At 40.3% G+C, this 12,952-nt stretch overlaps 1 protein-coding gene across 10 annotated transcripts in view; it reads left to right on the plus strand.

Moving 5' to 3' along the window:
* LOC122552829 (tyrosine-protein phosphatase non-receptor type 14-like) overlaps window positions 1-12,952 on the plus strand; it is a 255,939-nt gene that overhangs the window by 239,977 nt on the left and 3,010 nt on the right. For all 10 annotated transcript variants that reach the window (XM_043695826.1, XM_043695822.1, XM_043695825.1 and 7 more), the window contains 4 exons: window positions 362-580; window positions 3,890-4,018; window positions 7,867-8,101; window positions 11,355-11,518. In XM_043695826.1, coding sequence (XP_043551761.1) covers window positions 362-580; window positions 3,890-4,018; window positions 7,867-8,101; window positions 11,355-11,518 — 747 coding nt within the window. The remainder of the gene's footprint in view (window positions 1-361; window positions 581-3,889; window positions 4,019-7,866; window positions 8,102-11,354; window positions 11,519-12,952) is intronic.

Below are 12,952 nucleotides of genomic sequence, written 5' to 3' on the forward strand. Positions count from 1 at the left end.
AATATTTTCATTACAAACAACATCGGATAAGACAGACAGGAAAAGGCTCAAAAGCTAAACCAAATGAAATGAAGTAAAATTATACCACTCCGAAGTGGGGAAAAAAAGTAACTTTTCAGGTTGTCTCCGTGTGTAACTGTGTTGTTGAAAGATTGTGTGGGTCAAACTACCTTAGAAGATTTGTCGAGAGCTTGTTTTCCAGCTTGTGGTATCAATCCATCTATTGCCTCTGTACCATGTTAGTTAGTAGCAAATATGATAAAATACTCCCTCTATGCCTGCTGTTTATGCAATTACTCTTTATTTTCAAGACATTGTATGGAACTCCACTAATATCGCATTTGTTTCCATGGAAATGCAGTGTAGAATGCTGGAAAAAAAGCTGGAAGAGGATATGGTGTTTACAGAATATGAACAGATCCCAAAGAAGATGGTAGATGGTGTTTTCACCACAGCAACTCTTCCAGAAAATGCAGAACGGAATCGTTTCAGGGATGTTGTTCCATATGAGGAGAACAGGGTGGAACTTGTGCCAACCAAAGAAAACAATACTGGCTATGTCAATGCCTCCCACATCAAGGTGAGAATGTTTTTCAAGAATAAGGCTTTGGCAATGTGCCAATTTATATTTCCATAAATTACAGTAAATGTTATATTAGAACTTCTAAATATATCATGGTCAGACAAGAGCCTCAACTTGTGCTGTACATTTAAAAACATTTGTTTTATTTTTGATCATGTATATTTTTGAACAATAGTTGTGAAGTAATGTCTGAAATGATATTTCATAAAGAATCAGATTATCACATTTTTGTAGTCATGAGTTGAATCACCATCATTTCATTGCCCCATACTGATGTTGGTAACTGTTTCAAAGTTTGATGGATTAGGGTCTGTTCATGTTCAATAGTGGCTCTTTTGCTTATGCATCCTGAATACATAATATTCTGTTAAATAGGTGGGCAGTTCCAAAAATATTTTATTAACTGGTGGATTGCTGGAATTACATCCCCTCAGGCGGCTTTATTTTTATTTGAGCATTCACTTGTGGTTTTTATTTCGAGTGAAAGTTGTGCACCTTCAGTCATGACAAAAGTCCTTAATTTTTAGAAATCTATTCTTAAACATAGATACAATAAATCTTACCCTCTGAAAAGACTGTATTACCAAGGGGTAGGCCTGTGACCTGAAACCAGCAGCTGAGTGATTTGTAGAATGAATTTTAATGGGTCCCAAACACTACACAGTGTTTCTGCTTTCCTCATTTTTGTTATATCTGTGAAAGTGTTTGCTGTCTATTAATTGTTGTCCCAACAGCTAGAGGCTAACAGTCTTTAGGTTACTGCTGCACATAGACATTTACACTGCAGTCAATGATGCTTTGTATTGTAATGGATCCTACTCCTTGAACTCACATATTTCCCATATTTTGTCAATCTCACAAAATGCTGTTGATCTTGTACTTAAAAGCAACTGATAAAGTTGCACTATTTAGCAACAAAAACTGCCAACAGTAGACCTTCATAAGAACAATGATTCCAGCTGTAGAGAGCAACAAAATGATTTCACTGGTTCTCAGTCCTATCCAGACATTATAAAAATGGCAGTACTCCATGTAACATTGCACGGTACATCAAAGCAAAACCTCACAATTTATATTTATGTGACACAATTGTAGGTGCATTTTAAACTGTCGTCAGGAAGGTTCTTCTACAATTCCTTCATAAGCAGCACTGTGATTAACCCAAATGTCATTAGTCCAGTAATAGCAGAGAACTGCTATTTTGGGACCTTAGGAACCATGGATGTGAATGCCTATTCTGTTTTTGGCTAACATCAGGTGTAAAACTCTGTCCTGAAACTGGCACAAGTTAAAAATATGTTGCCTAAATCCTTTTATTGCTGTGGTTCTGTAACTTCTGTTCAATTTACTCAGATGCAAAACTTGATCAAATGAACTAATGTCTCAAAATTGGTTAACTATCTGATATTGTGTTAACTTACAAAGCAGGCAAAGAGATCATTATATTGAATATACCTTCAAGTGAGATACAGTGATTCATAATCACTGAAGGTCTTAACTGCATGTTTGCCACACAGACTGTTAACAAATAGAACATGAAACATAAATTTAAAAACTTTCTTTGTGTTCTTAACTTCAACTTACATTGGTACTTTATATTGCTTGGCCCACAAAGTAGGAGGCAGGTCTTAAGCTGCTAGTTACCACTTAAGGGTGTACTTTGATTGGACTGGTTTCAGTCAAAGGTATGTTATCAACCTTTACTTTTGTACTACTAAACACCCAATATTTCATCTTATCTATTTATCTATACTGTTGATAAAACTAGAATCATTCCTGTTTGTATTATGTTATGCCAACATCCTACTCATGAAAGCCTTTTTGCCATCTCTACATATGACATTCAGTATATATATTACTTCAATGGATTCTGTGAACCACTATCCCATAGAGAATGAAAATAGATTAATAACATTGTTGTGTTGTTGAATAACATATGCTGTTTAATAAAGCCAGAAACTTTCCCATTTTAAAGAGGGAATATTATTCTGCAATATTAACGCCAATTAAACAAAAGGAGTCTGTTAATACAGCAGATATTGTGCAGAATTTAATCACTCCCTCTCCTGGAAGTGGGCTCAGAGGTTGGGGAGGGGCCTTTGGATTGGACATGAGGGTGTGAGACATGGACCACAGCACCTTAATTCCTCCACTCTGTCAGTCTCAGGATGGGAGGCTGGAGGATGACCTCCTTGCCTCAACAAGGCCAATTGAGTGGGTCTTAAGTAGCCACTTTCTGGAAGCAGACAGGGACTTGTCATAAAAGGAGACTATACCATTTCCCTGCTGCCTCAGTGCAGTAGGTCCTTTGTTCTCAGGCGTTCAGTCTAGTTGAGGGCCACCACATCAAGATAGGAGTTTCTTTGAAAGCAACCAACCTACTTTTGCTTTTGACCCTCATTACCTCCAAATCACTGCTCGAAGCCTTCTCCCAGCAGACCTCAGCTTATCGACAATCACCTCTATCTGGGGATCCAGCCACAGTCCTGGAGTTCGGCACAAGTGTTTTACTAGCAGTGGTCCTGTTCCTGGTGACACTGTTGGTATTGGAGATCTGCAAGCCTCTAACCCACAATGCTTAGAGGTGGGATTTGTGCCTTACTGGGAACTTGATCACGTATGGCGTTGAACACTGTCCTGGTACAAGATTAGAGAGGTGCTGGCAAAGCAGGTCAGGCAGCATCCTGTCCTGGTACAGTATACGCCAAATTGTCTGGCTATTGCATCTGGTCTCCCAGAAATAAGTGCTGCAGGATTCCTCAATTTTTTTTTAAGCAGTGTGAGATTCATGCCCCCAACTCTGGCCCAACCATGGGTCAGTATTAAATTCTGCCTGTCTGCTGGATGTAGGCTGGCTATTCAATAACCAGCAACTCATCAGGATGCCAGCATCACAAGAACACTGCTTGTTGCATGCAGTGTCGTGTTTCATTATCATTTGCCATGTGACATTTCTGAGCTCATATGCCAGCAGTCACAAATTCCAGCTCATTTTATCTTCTGGTCCCATGCCTACTAGGAAGAGGAGTTAATCACCGCAACTCAATCTACACAAAGGACCGCTGTAGCCAATAAGTTAGAAAGGTTTATTTCATCAACCTGCATTACATTCTGATCCAGGCGCCAAAGTTAGCAAACTGATGTGCTCACGTATTGTGCTGCACAGTCTTTCAAGAATATTACTTTTTTAAACAGTTAGTGTGCTTTTTGCACTTGGAATGGGGTAATCCTTTTGAAGCATATAATGGAGAATACTAACTAATGCAGACTGTTTGTTTATACATTCTTGTGGTTTCTAATTGACAGGTTACAGTTGCTGGAGAAGACTGGCATTATATTGCCACACAGGGACCCCTGCCACATACATGCCATGACTTCTGGCAAATGGTTTGGGAGCAAGGAGTGAATGTTATTGTCATGGTTACAGCAGAAGAAGTGAGTTCTGTGTTTTTGTGTTTAATATTTCTAACATAGGACACTGTGCAGGAAATTGTTGAATTCAATATTCATTTTGCTCTTACGGCCGCCTGTTGATGGGTATATATGCGTGATGGTTTGAAGACATTCAACTCACTTGGAATAGTTTCTCATTGTGTTGTCTCAAGTACAGAAAGCACCATATCCAACATAAGTAAAACTAATGGATAGAGTGAACTGCTGAGTTTTAGCCACAAGAATGGTACAAAATTAAATTTCTACTGGGAACATATGACCAGGTATCACATTGCTGCTGCCGTTCTTCGTTTCAAATTTAGAATAAAAAAAAGACTTCATTTAGGGGAAAGAAGTCATGAAAGTTGAGCAGATTAAGCCCAATTGAAGTGTGAAGATATCAGTATGGACTAACCAAAGTATCTTAAAGAAAAGTTTAAACTAGCCAGACGGAAAACAACAAATGCTGGAGATCACAGTGGATCAGAGAGCACCCATGGAGAGAGAGCAAGCTAACATTTTGAGTCTAGATGACTCTTCATGACATGAAGTGTGGAGGGGGCAGCATTTATGCTGTAGTTAGGGGCATGCAGGTTGGAGTGTGGAGTGCTGGAGGAGAAAGAATATTGGAAGTTCAGATTAAGTGATCAGAATGTGAGAATGGCAGAACAATGGTGTGTCTAACTGCCAGACTGGAAAGAGAAGACAGTTCCACTGGGGTGGGGGGAGGGGAGAGCGGACATGATGATGGAGAATGTAACAAGTAAATCTAAAGGAAAGGAAAGAAATGGGAGTTGGTTCACAATTTGAAGGTGTTGAACTCGATATTAAGTCTAGAAGGCTGTAAAGTGCCTAGTCTGAAGATGAGATGTTGTCCCTCCAGTTCGTGCTGTGATTCATTGGAACTCTACAGCGTGCTGAGGACAGAGAAGTGAGCATGTGAGCAGGACGCTATGTTAATATTACGGAAAGGTTGGGGTCAGGCTTGTGCACAGACCAGAGGTGTTCTGCAGAGCAGTCACCCAGTCTGTGTTTGGTTTCTCCAATGTAGGCCACATTGGATTCAGTAAATACAATACAGAAAACTGAAGGAAGTACAGTTGAAATTACTGCTTCACCTGGAAGACTGTTTAGGTCGTTGGATAGTTAGCGAGGTGTTCTGCAGAGCAGTCACCCAGTCTGTGTTTGGTTTCTCCAAAGTAGAGTAGGCCACATTGGATTCAGTAAATACAATACAGAAAACTGAAGGAAGTACAGATGAAATTACTGCTTCACCTGGAAGACTGTTTAGGTCGTTGGATAGTTAGCAGGGAGGAGGTGAAGAGGCAGGTGTTGCACCTTCTGCGGTTACATGGGAAGGTGCCAGGGGGCAAGGGGGTGGTGTTTGTGGTTGATGAGTGGACTAGGATGTCCCAGAGGAAATGATCTCTGTGAAATGCAGATGAGGGAGTGAGGAGAAGATGTGTTTGGTGGTGACATTCTGCTGGAGTTGTCTGAAATGGCAGAGCATGATGGCACGGTGGGTGGCACGGTGGCACAGTGGTTAGCACTGCTGCCTCACAGTGCCAGAGACCCGGGTTCAATTCCCGACTCAGGCGACTAACTGTGGAGTTTGCACATTCTCCCCGTGTCTGCGTGGGTTTCCTCCGGGTGCTCCGGTTTCCTCCCACAGTCCAAAGATGTGCAGGTCAGGTGAATTGGCCATGCTAAATTGCCCGTAGTGTTAGGTGCAGAGGTAAATGTAGGGGAATGGGTGGGTTACGCTTCGGCGGGTCGGTGTGGACTTGTTGGGCCGAAGGGCCTGTTTCCACACTGTAAGTAATCTAATCTAAAAAGTAATCTAATCTTATCTAATCTAATGATCCTTTGAATACGGAGGCTGATGGGATGAAAAGTGAGGATAAGGGGGGACCCAATCACACTGTTGTGAGTGATGGGAAGAGGCAAGGGTGGAGGTACAGCTGATAGGTCAGATGCACGGATGATAGGTCAGATGCGATTGAGGACCTTGCCAGTGACCAGGAAACCACAGTTATGGAGGAAGCAAGCCATGTCAATGGCGTTGTTTTGGAAGGTGGCATCATCTGAACAAATGCGATGTAGGCAAAGGGACTGGGAGAATGGGGTGGAGTCCTTGCAGGATGTAGGGTGTGACAAGCTATTGTGAAGGTAGCTATGGAAGTCAGTGACTTTATAGTGAATGGACATGGACAGTTTATTCCCCAAATTGGAGACAGAGAGGTCAAGGAAAGGAAGGGATGTGCCGGAAATGGACGATGTGAAAGTTATAAAGGGGTGGAAATTGGAGGCAAAATGAACAAATCGTTCAAGGCCCTGGCAGGAGCATGAAGTGGTACCAAAACAGTCGTCCGGTACCAAACAAAGAGTTATAGGAGGGGACTGGAACAAGGATTGTTCCACATACCCCATAAAGAGGCAAGACATAACTGGCAATCATGTGGGTGCCCATTGACACTCCTTTGACTTGGCCGAAGTGAGATGAAATAAAGGAGATATTTTTAATGAGAGAACAGGTTCAGCCAGACAGAGGAGAGTCGGGGTGGATGGGGATTGCTGAGGCCTCTGGTTGAGGAAGAAGCTGAGAGCTCTCAGACCATCCTGGTGGGGGCTGGAGGGATAGAGGGATTGGATAACCGTAGTGAACAGGAGGCAGTTAGGGCCCAGCAACTGGAAGCTGTCAATATGGTGGAGGAGATCAGAGTAATCGCAGATGTAGGTGGGCAGGGTCTGGACAAGGGGGAAATGATGGAGTCAGGGTAGGAAGAAGTGAGCTTGGTGGGGCAGAAACAGGCTGACATAATTGGCCTACCAGGGGCAAACTGCTTTGTGGATTTTGAGAAGGAGGTAGGAACAGGCTGTCTGGGATTGGGAGACTATAATGTTGGAGGCAGCGGAGGGGGGGAGGTTTTGTGGAGGTAATGAGGTCAGTGACAATCTTGACAACAATGGCTTGATGTTTGGATGTGGGATAAACAAGCCAGGTTTAATACTAATCTCCAGTATCAAATTCAAGTAAATCAGAAACAAAAACAAGTACATCAGATATTGATGGTGACTGTCCATTATATTTCTACTCAGTGGTATATATGGAGCATCATATGGGCCAAAGCAGTATGCAGACCTAATGTCACCTATCACTTTTGAATTTTGAAACCTGAACCATTAGTTTCATGCCTGCTGTTTTAAAACTATATGGTAGCTTCTGTCATGTAGTGTTGCTGTTGGTCAGGAGTTTTATGGAAGACTTGTATGGTGAGGAACCTGTGGAGAATGAAGGTAGATGATCACTTCTTGTTCCAGTCTCCATAAATCTGAACCACATTAAATCTTTCACTAATGCATGTCGTCAGTAACAACATGACCCAGGGGATAATTTACAATCCCTAGAAAGGGAGGAGGCAAATTGGTATGATGATTCCTTTCAGTGTGTTAATTGCACATTCCTCCTTCAAATACTCAAGCTATTTCGCTGCTGATCCTCATTCTTCTGTCAAATTGATCATGTAGCCCACTTATACTGCCACTGTGACAGATTTTTGTTTCCTAATTTTCATTCAGGTGGTCTTGGTGAACTCATTCTTCCTGTGAATAAAATTATATCATTGCTCTGATATTTTAGAAGTAAACTGTCACAGGAAACAGGATTTTGTCCATTCTTTTACCGTAATCTTAGTATGAAAAAGTTGCGTTTGTTCTTTCTACATGGAGATTGGTGATGTGTAAAGGGACTCTGCTTGAAGGAAATTATCATTGATTATATCTTTTCTTCTAAAATGAAAACCCTGAAATTAAGCTTTCTAACATTAATAAACTTAACCTTTGTCACTTAGGAGGGAGGAAAACCAAAGACTCATCGATACTGGCCCAAACTGGGTTCAAAGCACAGCTCAGCAACTTATGGGAAGTTTAAGGTGACAACCAAATTCCGCACAGATTCTGGTTGCTATGCAACAACAGGTTTAAAGGTCAAGCACCTTTTATCTGGACAGGAGAGAACTGTGTGGCACTTGCAATACACAGACTGGCCAGACCATGGCTGTCCAGAAGATGTACAGGGTTTTTTATGTAAGTATCACAATACCCATGATCATATATTACATTGTGTGTCAAACAGAGTAAAGCATTAACTTTATCATTTCAAGAATGGTTTTGTAAATAGGCCTCAATTAGAATCCAGTGCGAAGCATTTGTATACTAAACATCACTGTTTGCTTTAAAGCAGCGATATTTATATATAATAATATTTAAGCTGTGGCCTATGTACAGCTGGCAACCTGATTCAAGTAACCGACAGACTGCAGTTTTACTTACCAGTTACTAACCCACTTAAATGTTGAACGGCTGGATTTTGGGAAAAATGCTGTTCTTAGACTTGATGATGGATAAATTCTAATTTGGCCTGGTTAGCTAAAGTTAATCAAGAAACATGTAAGTTAATAGCAAATAGATCTATATTTTATGTATGACCGTTTAGACTCCATGGCAAATACTGACCTGTGACAAAGTCAAATAAAAACTTTGAACATTTATGCTTCAAAATTCGAGACACAGCCACATTACCCTACATTACAATTTGTTGTTCATAGAATCCCTACAGTGGAAACAGGCCATTCAGCCTGACAAGTCCACTCCAATTCTCTGAAGAGCATCCCAACCAGACTCATCCCCCACTAGCCTATCCCTGTAACCCTACATTTCCCAGACTATTCCTGGACACAATAGAAAATTAGCATGGTACAATCCACTTAACCTGCACATCCTTGAATTTTGGGGGGAACGCATGCAGACAGGGGAACATGTGCAAACTCTACACAGACAGTCGCCTGAGGCCGGAATTGAACCCAGGTCCCTGTTGCTGTGAGGCAGCAGTGCTGACCACTGAACCACCATGCACCTCCCCCCTCCAGAACATTTGAATTTCTGGTATCTCTCAGGAAATGCCAACTTTAGTTCATGGTTTAGACAAGGTTTCTAGAACTTGCAAAGTCAAATGTTGTGCTTACTCACAATTGTAACAACAAGGTATAGGATTTTTCTTGATACCATCTCAAATTGATCTTAGAGACAGAACTCGGCAAAACTCCAGAGTTAAGTAATTTGATAACTATACTTCATCCCCAAGTACACATAACCACAATGAGTCTTAGGAATATCATTAAATGATACACCATCTTTTCTTTTTAAAATGGTTATTCCTTTCATATGGGAATGATATAATTAAAAAATTGCTGTAAATCATTTTAAAATTAGAGGATGTCGCATAAGGAAGGATGGTTCATATAATTCCATGCCAGGAATGTTATATAGGTGGTCTTGATTGTGAATGACATTACTGCTTGCCTAATTGTGCAGTAGAAATAGATTCATTATTTTAGATACGATTTAACATTTAATTGCTGGTTTTCAAAGGCTATTATAAGAACTTAGTACAAGCAAATATTTATAAGCTAAACAGGATTTAATGTTTTTAGGACAACTGAAAATGCAAATAAATCCTACCATACCAGTATGAGCCAGTTGTGAAATGCAAAGAATAAGCAAAACACAAGTCTTAAAGTATTCAATCAATTAATTTTCTCTTCCGAATAATCATTTGTGTGAACTCTGAATTTTATTCTCATTCTCTGAAACCTGCACCTTCCTGTAGACATATCGAGCTGGATTTTCATCAAGAAGATGAATAAACTGGAGTCAGGAGAAGTCTAGACCCCACAAATCCATTCCCAATAAGAAAATCTCAACATACCATATTTTCATTCCAGGACCACTCTCAGCCGAGGCAGGCCTGAGGTGGCAGTGTAGGATGGGGAGGCTAGCACGCTAGAAGATTTGCTTTATTAGTAGGATATCAGCACAGCTGATCATCAATTTAAGTCCTTATCGATGGGACTGTCCATGCCCCAGTGTTCCTCTTGCATCCACTATGTTCACTCTCCCCATAATCTACTATATACACCAGAAATGAGCCATTGACAAGTCTAAAAGGTTCTTGAAATGCACATGAAATTGACATAATAAACAAAAATTGTCCTAAAAACATCAAATCAGCAGTTTTGAAAATTTGCTGAAAGCAAGGACAGCTAATCTTGCATCTTTGAAAAGGTCAATCAACCACAGCACGGGAGCAATGACTAAAAAAGCTTTTATTCATTTTACCTTTTAATCTTCTATAAATAAACACAGGCATTGAAAAACCTCTGAAAGAATAAATTATTGCAAGGATGTAGGTAGTAAATAGCTTCCAGCCCCTTCTCTTTGGCTATTAATATTATTTGCTGAGCTAAGTGGATATGTAATTTTTAAAGCTCAGCCACACATTCATAATGAGGCCATCTGACAACTTTATTCACATAAAGGCAGATAGATAGGTGGGTATAACATCTGTTTTTACAGATGATGGAACATTACAAGTGTGCCAGAGATGAAAACCTGATAAAGCCAGAGATTCTCAGCCCTAAATATTTACCTGTGTACATGACCAATCATCACATGCTTTACCCATTTTCAAATATTTTGAAAGAATAAATTACTGATGATAATCAAGTTGTTATGCCATGACGTAAAGAAGCTGCCTTGAGATGAACAGCTCTCTTGATATGACAGAGAAATACACTGCAGTTCACCTGAATACACTGAATGCCCTGCTGTTGTTCCAAATTCATATATGCACTCATTTGCACATCATACGAAAATATTTATAACAAATTCACTCAAAAAACCTAAAGACTGAACTTCAGTTTTAAATATTGTTAACTGAACCCTGCATTATAGCTTCATCCTTGGAAGATACAATCTAAAACCAGCTGTCAAATATAGCATGCAGGATATAGAGAAAAATTCAGCTCCCTATCGGATTCCTATCACTGGGCTAACCATGGCTTTGTGTATAAACTCTTCTGTCCTTGAAATTCAAGGCATTTCACATAATCTGCTCTAGAACGCCAACTGTTGGATTGCAACCATCTGAATTCATCGTCACTTCATTGAATGATATTGCTGTAGACAAGAGTTTAATGCTAATAAAATACCCTAAATTGTCATTAAACATTTGCCTTCACAAACTACTTTCAGTTACTGGAAAGATGCTCTTGAAAGGAGGTGTTGTGTAGGGGATAGGATTGCAGTGATGCGAAGAGATGCTAATAGGTAAAGAATCTGGGTGGAAGAACACTAAATCATAATTTATATTCAGGATTTCAGGCATTTTTTACTAAATTATAACCAGTTTAACTGTTTCATCCTCCTGGAGGTCATTTTTGCATGTTGACAGAGCCAAGTTTGTTTGTTACCATTAGTCCTTTCTGTTTTAATTTTACAGCTTATCTCGAAGAAATTCAGTCTGTCCGTCGACACACCAACAGCATGCTGGATTCTACCAAGAGCTGCAACCCACCAATAGTTGTGCATTGCAGTGCAGGAGCTGGACGAACAGGAGTGGTGATTCTAACAGAAGTTATGGTTGGTTGTCTGGAGCATAATGAGGTGAATGCAACAGATGGTTTTGAAAATGCATTTGATAAACTTCTTGATCCATGGTGTGCTAGTTAGCAGTTAATTTGTCAAGTGCAAATGTCTTCATCAAATTTTACACAATATTTCCAAACCATGTATGTTGCATAAAAATGGAATATGCTATTGTTGGGTTCTACTTCCTGACAAGTCGAGATAGACTGAAGATAGGCGGAGAACGTTGACCACTCTTCTTCTGCAGTGGCATCAGTACTTTGTACTTTTAGATTAGATTACATTACAGTGTGGAAACAGGCCCTTCGGCCCAACAAGTCCACACCGACCCGCCGAAGCGCAACCCACCCATACCCATACCCATACCCCGACATTTACCCCCTAACCTAACACTACGGGCAATTTAGCATGGTCAACTCACCTAACCTGCACATCTTTGTGACAGTGGGAGGAAACCGGAGCACCCGGAGGAAACCCACGCAGACACGGGGAGAACGTGCAAACTCCACACAGAGAGTCGCCTGAGGCGGGAATTGAACCCGGATCTCTGGCGCTGTGAGGCAGCAGTGCTAACCATTGTGCCACCGTGCCGCCCACTGTTTTATTAGCTATTTTGTTTGCCTGCAATCCTGAGCACTGATGCTCTTTTCTGTTGAGTACGACTATTCATTGCATGCACTTTTCTAAAGTTAGTATTTTAGTGAGTGAACCTTCTCCATGAATTGGCAATAAGTGTTAGTTTGCCACTGATGCTCAATTCCATGAACACTTGTTTTAAAAAAAGCTCTCCACTTTCAACCCATTTTGCATATCAGTTTTCATCTGTTTCTTGACATTTGCATTAAAGTCATTATCTAATATTAAAATCATCATTTTAGCCCTATTTGTTTTGGAAGATATTGAATTATTATGGAAAATGTTACATTAGGAACTAGCAACAATCATACTAGGTTGAAGTTAATTCTTGTTTCTTGGCTTGATGATTCCAGTACACATTTACCAGCTTCCGAACTGGGTAACCAGGATATAACGTAGAAAATCTGAAGAAATTTGTGAAATTGGAAGCATCAGATTTTTATTGCACATAACATCTCTTACCTATTTGGAAATCAATTAGTACAAATTATGTAGCTAAACCTGTAAACTGCCAACTTAAACCATAGCTCCTACAAAGGATTGGAGCATCATAGTGCAGTTTTGTCATTGTTGTTAGACCCTTATTATGGATAGAGCTAAAACTAAAAATCCAGGCTAAAATAGTAAATGTTTATTTTCTGAAGCTAACTGGTTAAGATGGACAAGGAAGCTTATATAGGTAAAAACAATGACTGCAGATGCTGGAAACCAGATTCTGGATTAGTGGTGCTGGAAGAGCGCAGCAGTTCAGGCAGCATCCAAGGAGCAGTGAAATCGATGTTTCAGGCAAAAGCCCTTCATCAGGAATAAAGGCAG

This window comes from Chiloscyllium plagiosum, chromosome 9, assembly GCF_004010195.1.
Source record: "Chiloscyllium plagiosum isolate BGI_BamShark_2017 chromosome 9, ASM401019v2, whole genome shotgun sequence".
Classification (NCBI taxonomy): domain Eukaryota; kingdom Metazoa; phylum Chordata; class Chondrichthyes; order Orectolobiformes; family Hemiscylliidae; genus Chiloscyllium; species Chiloscyllium plagiosum.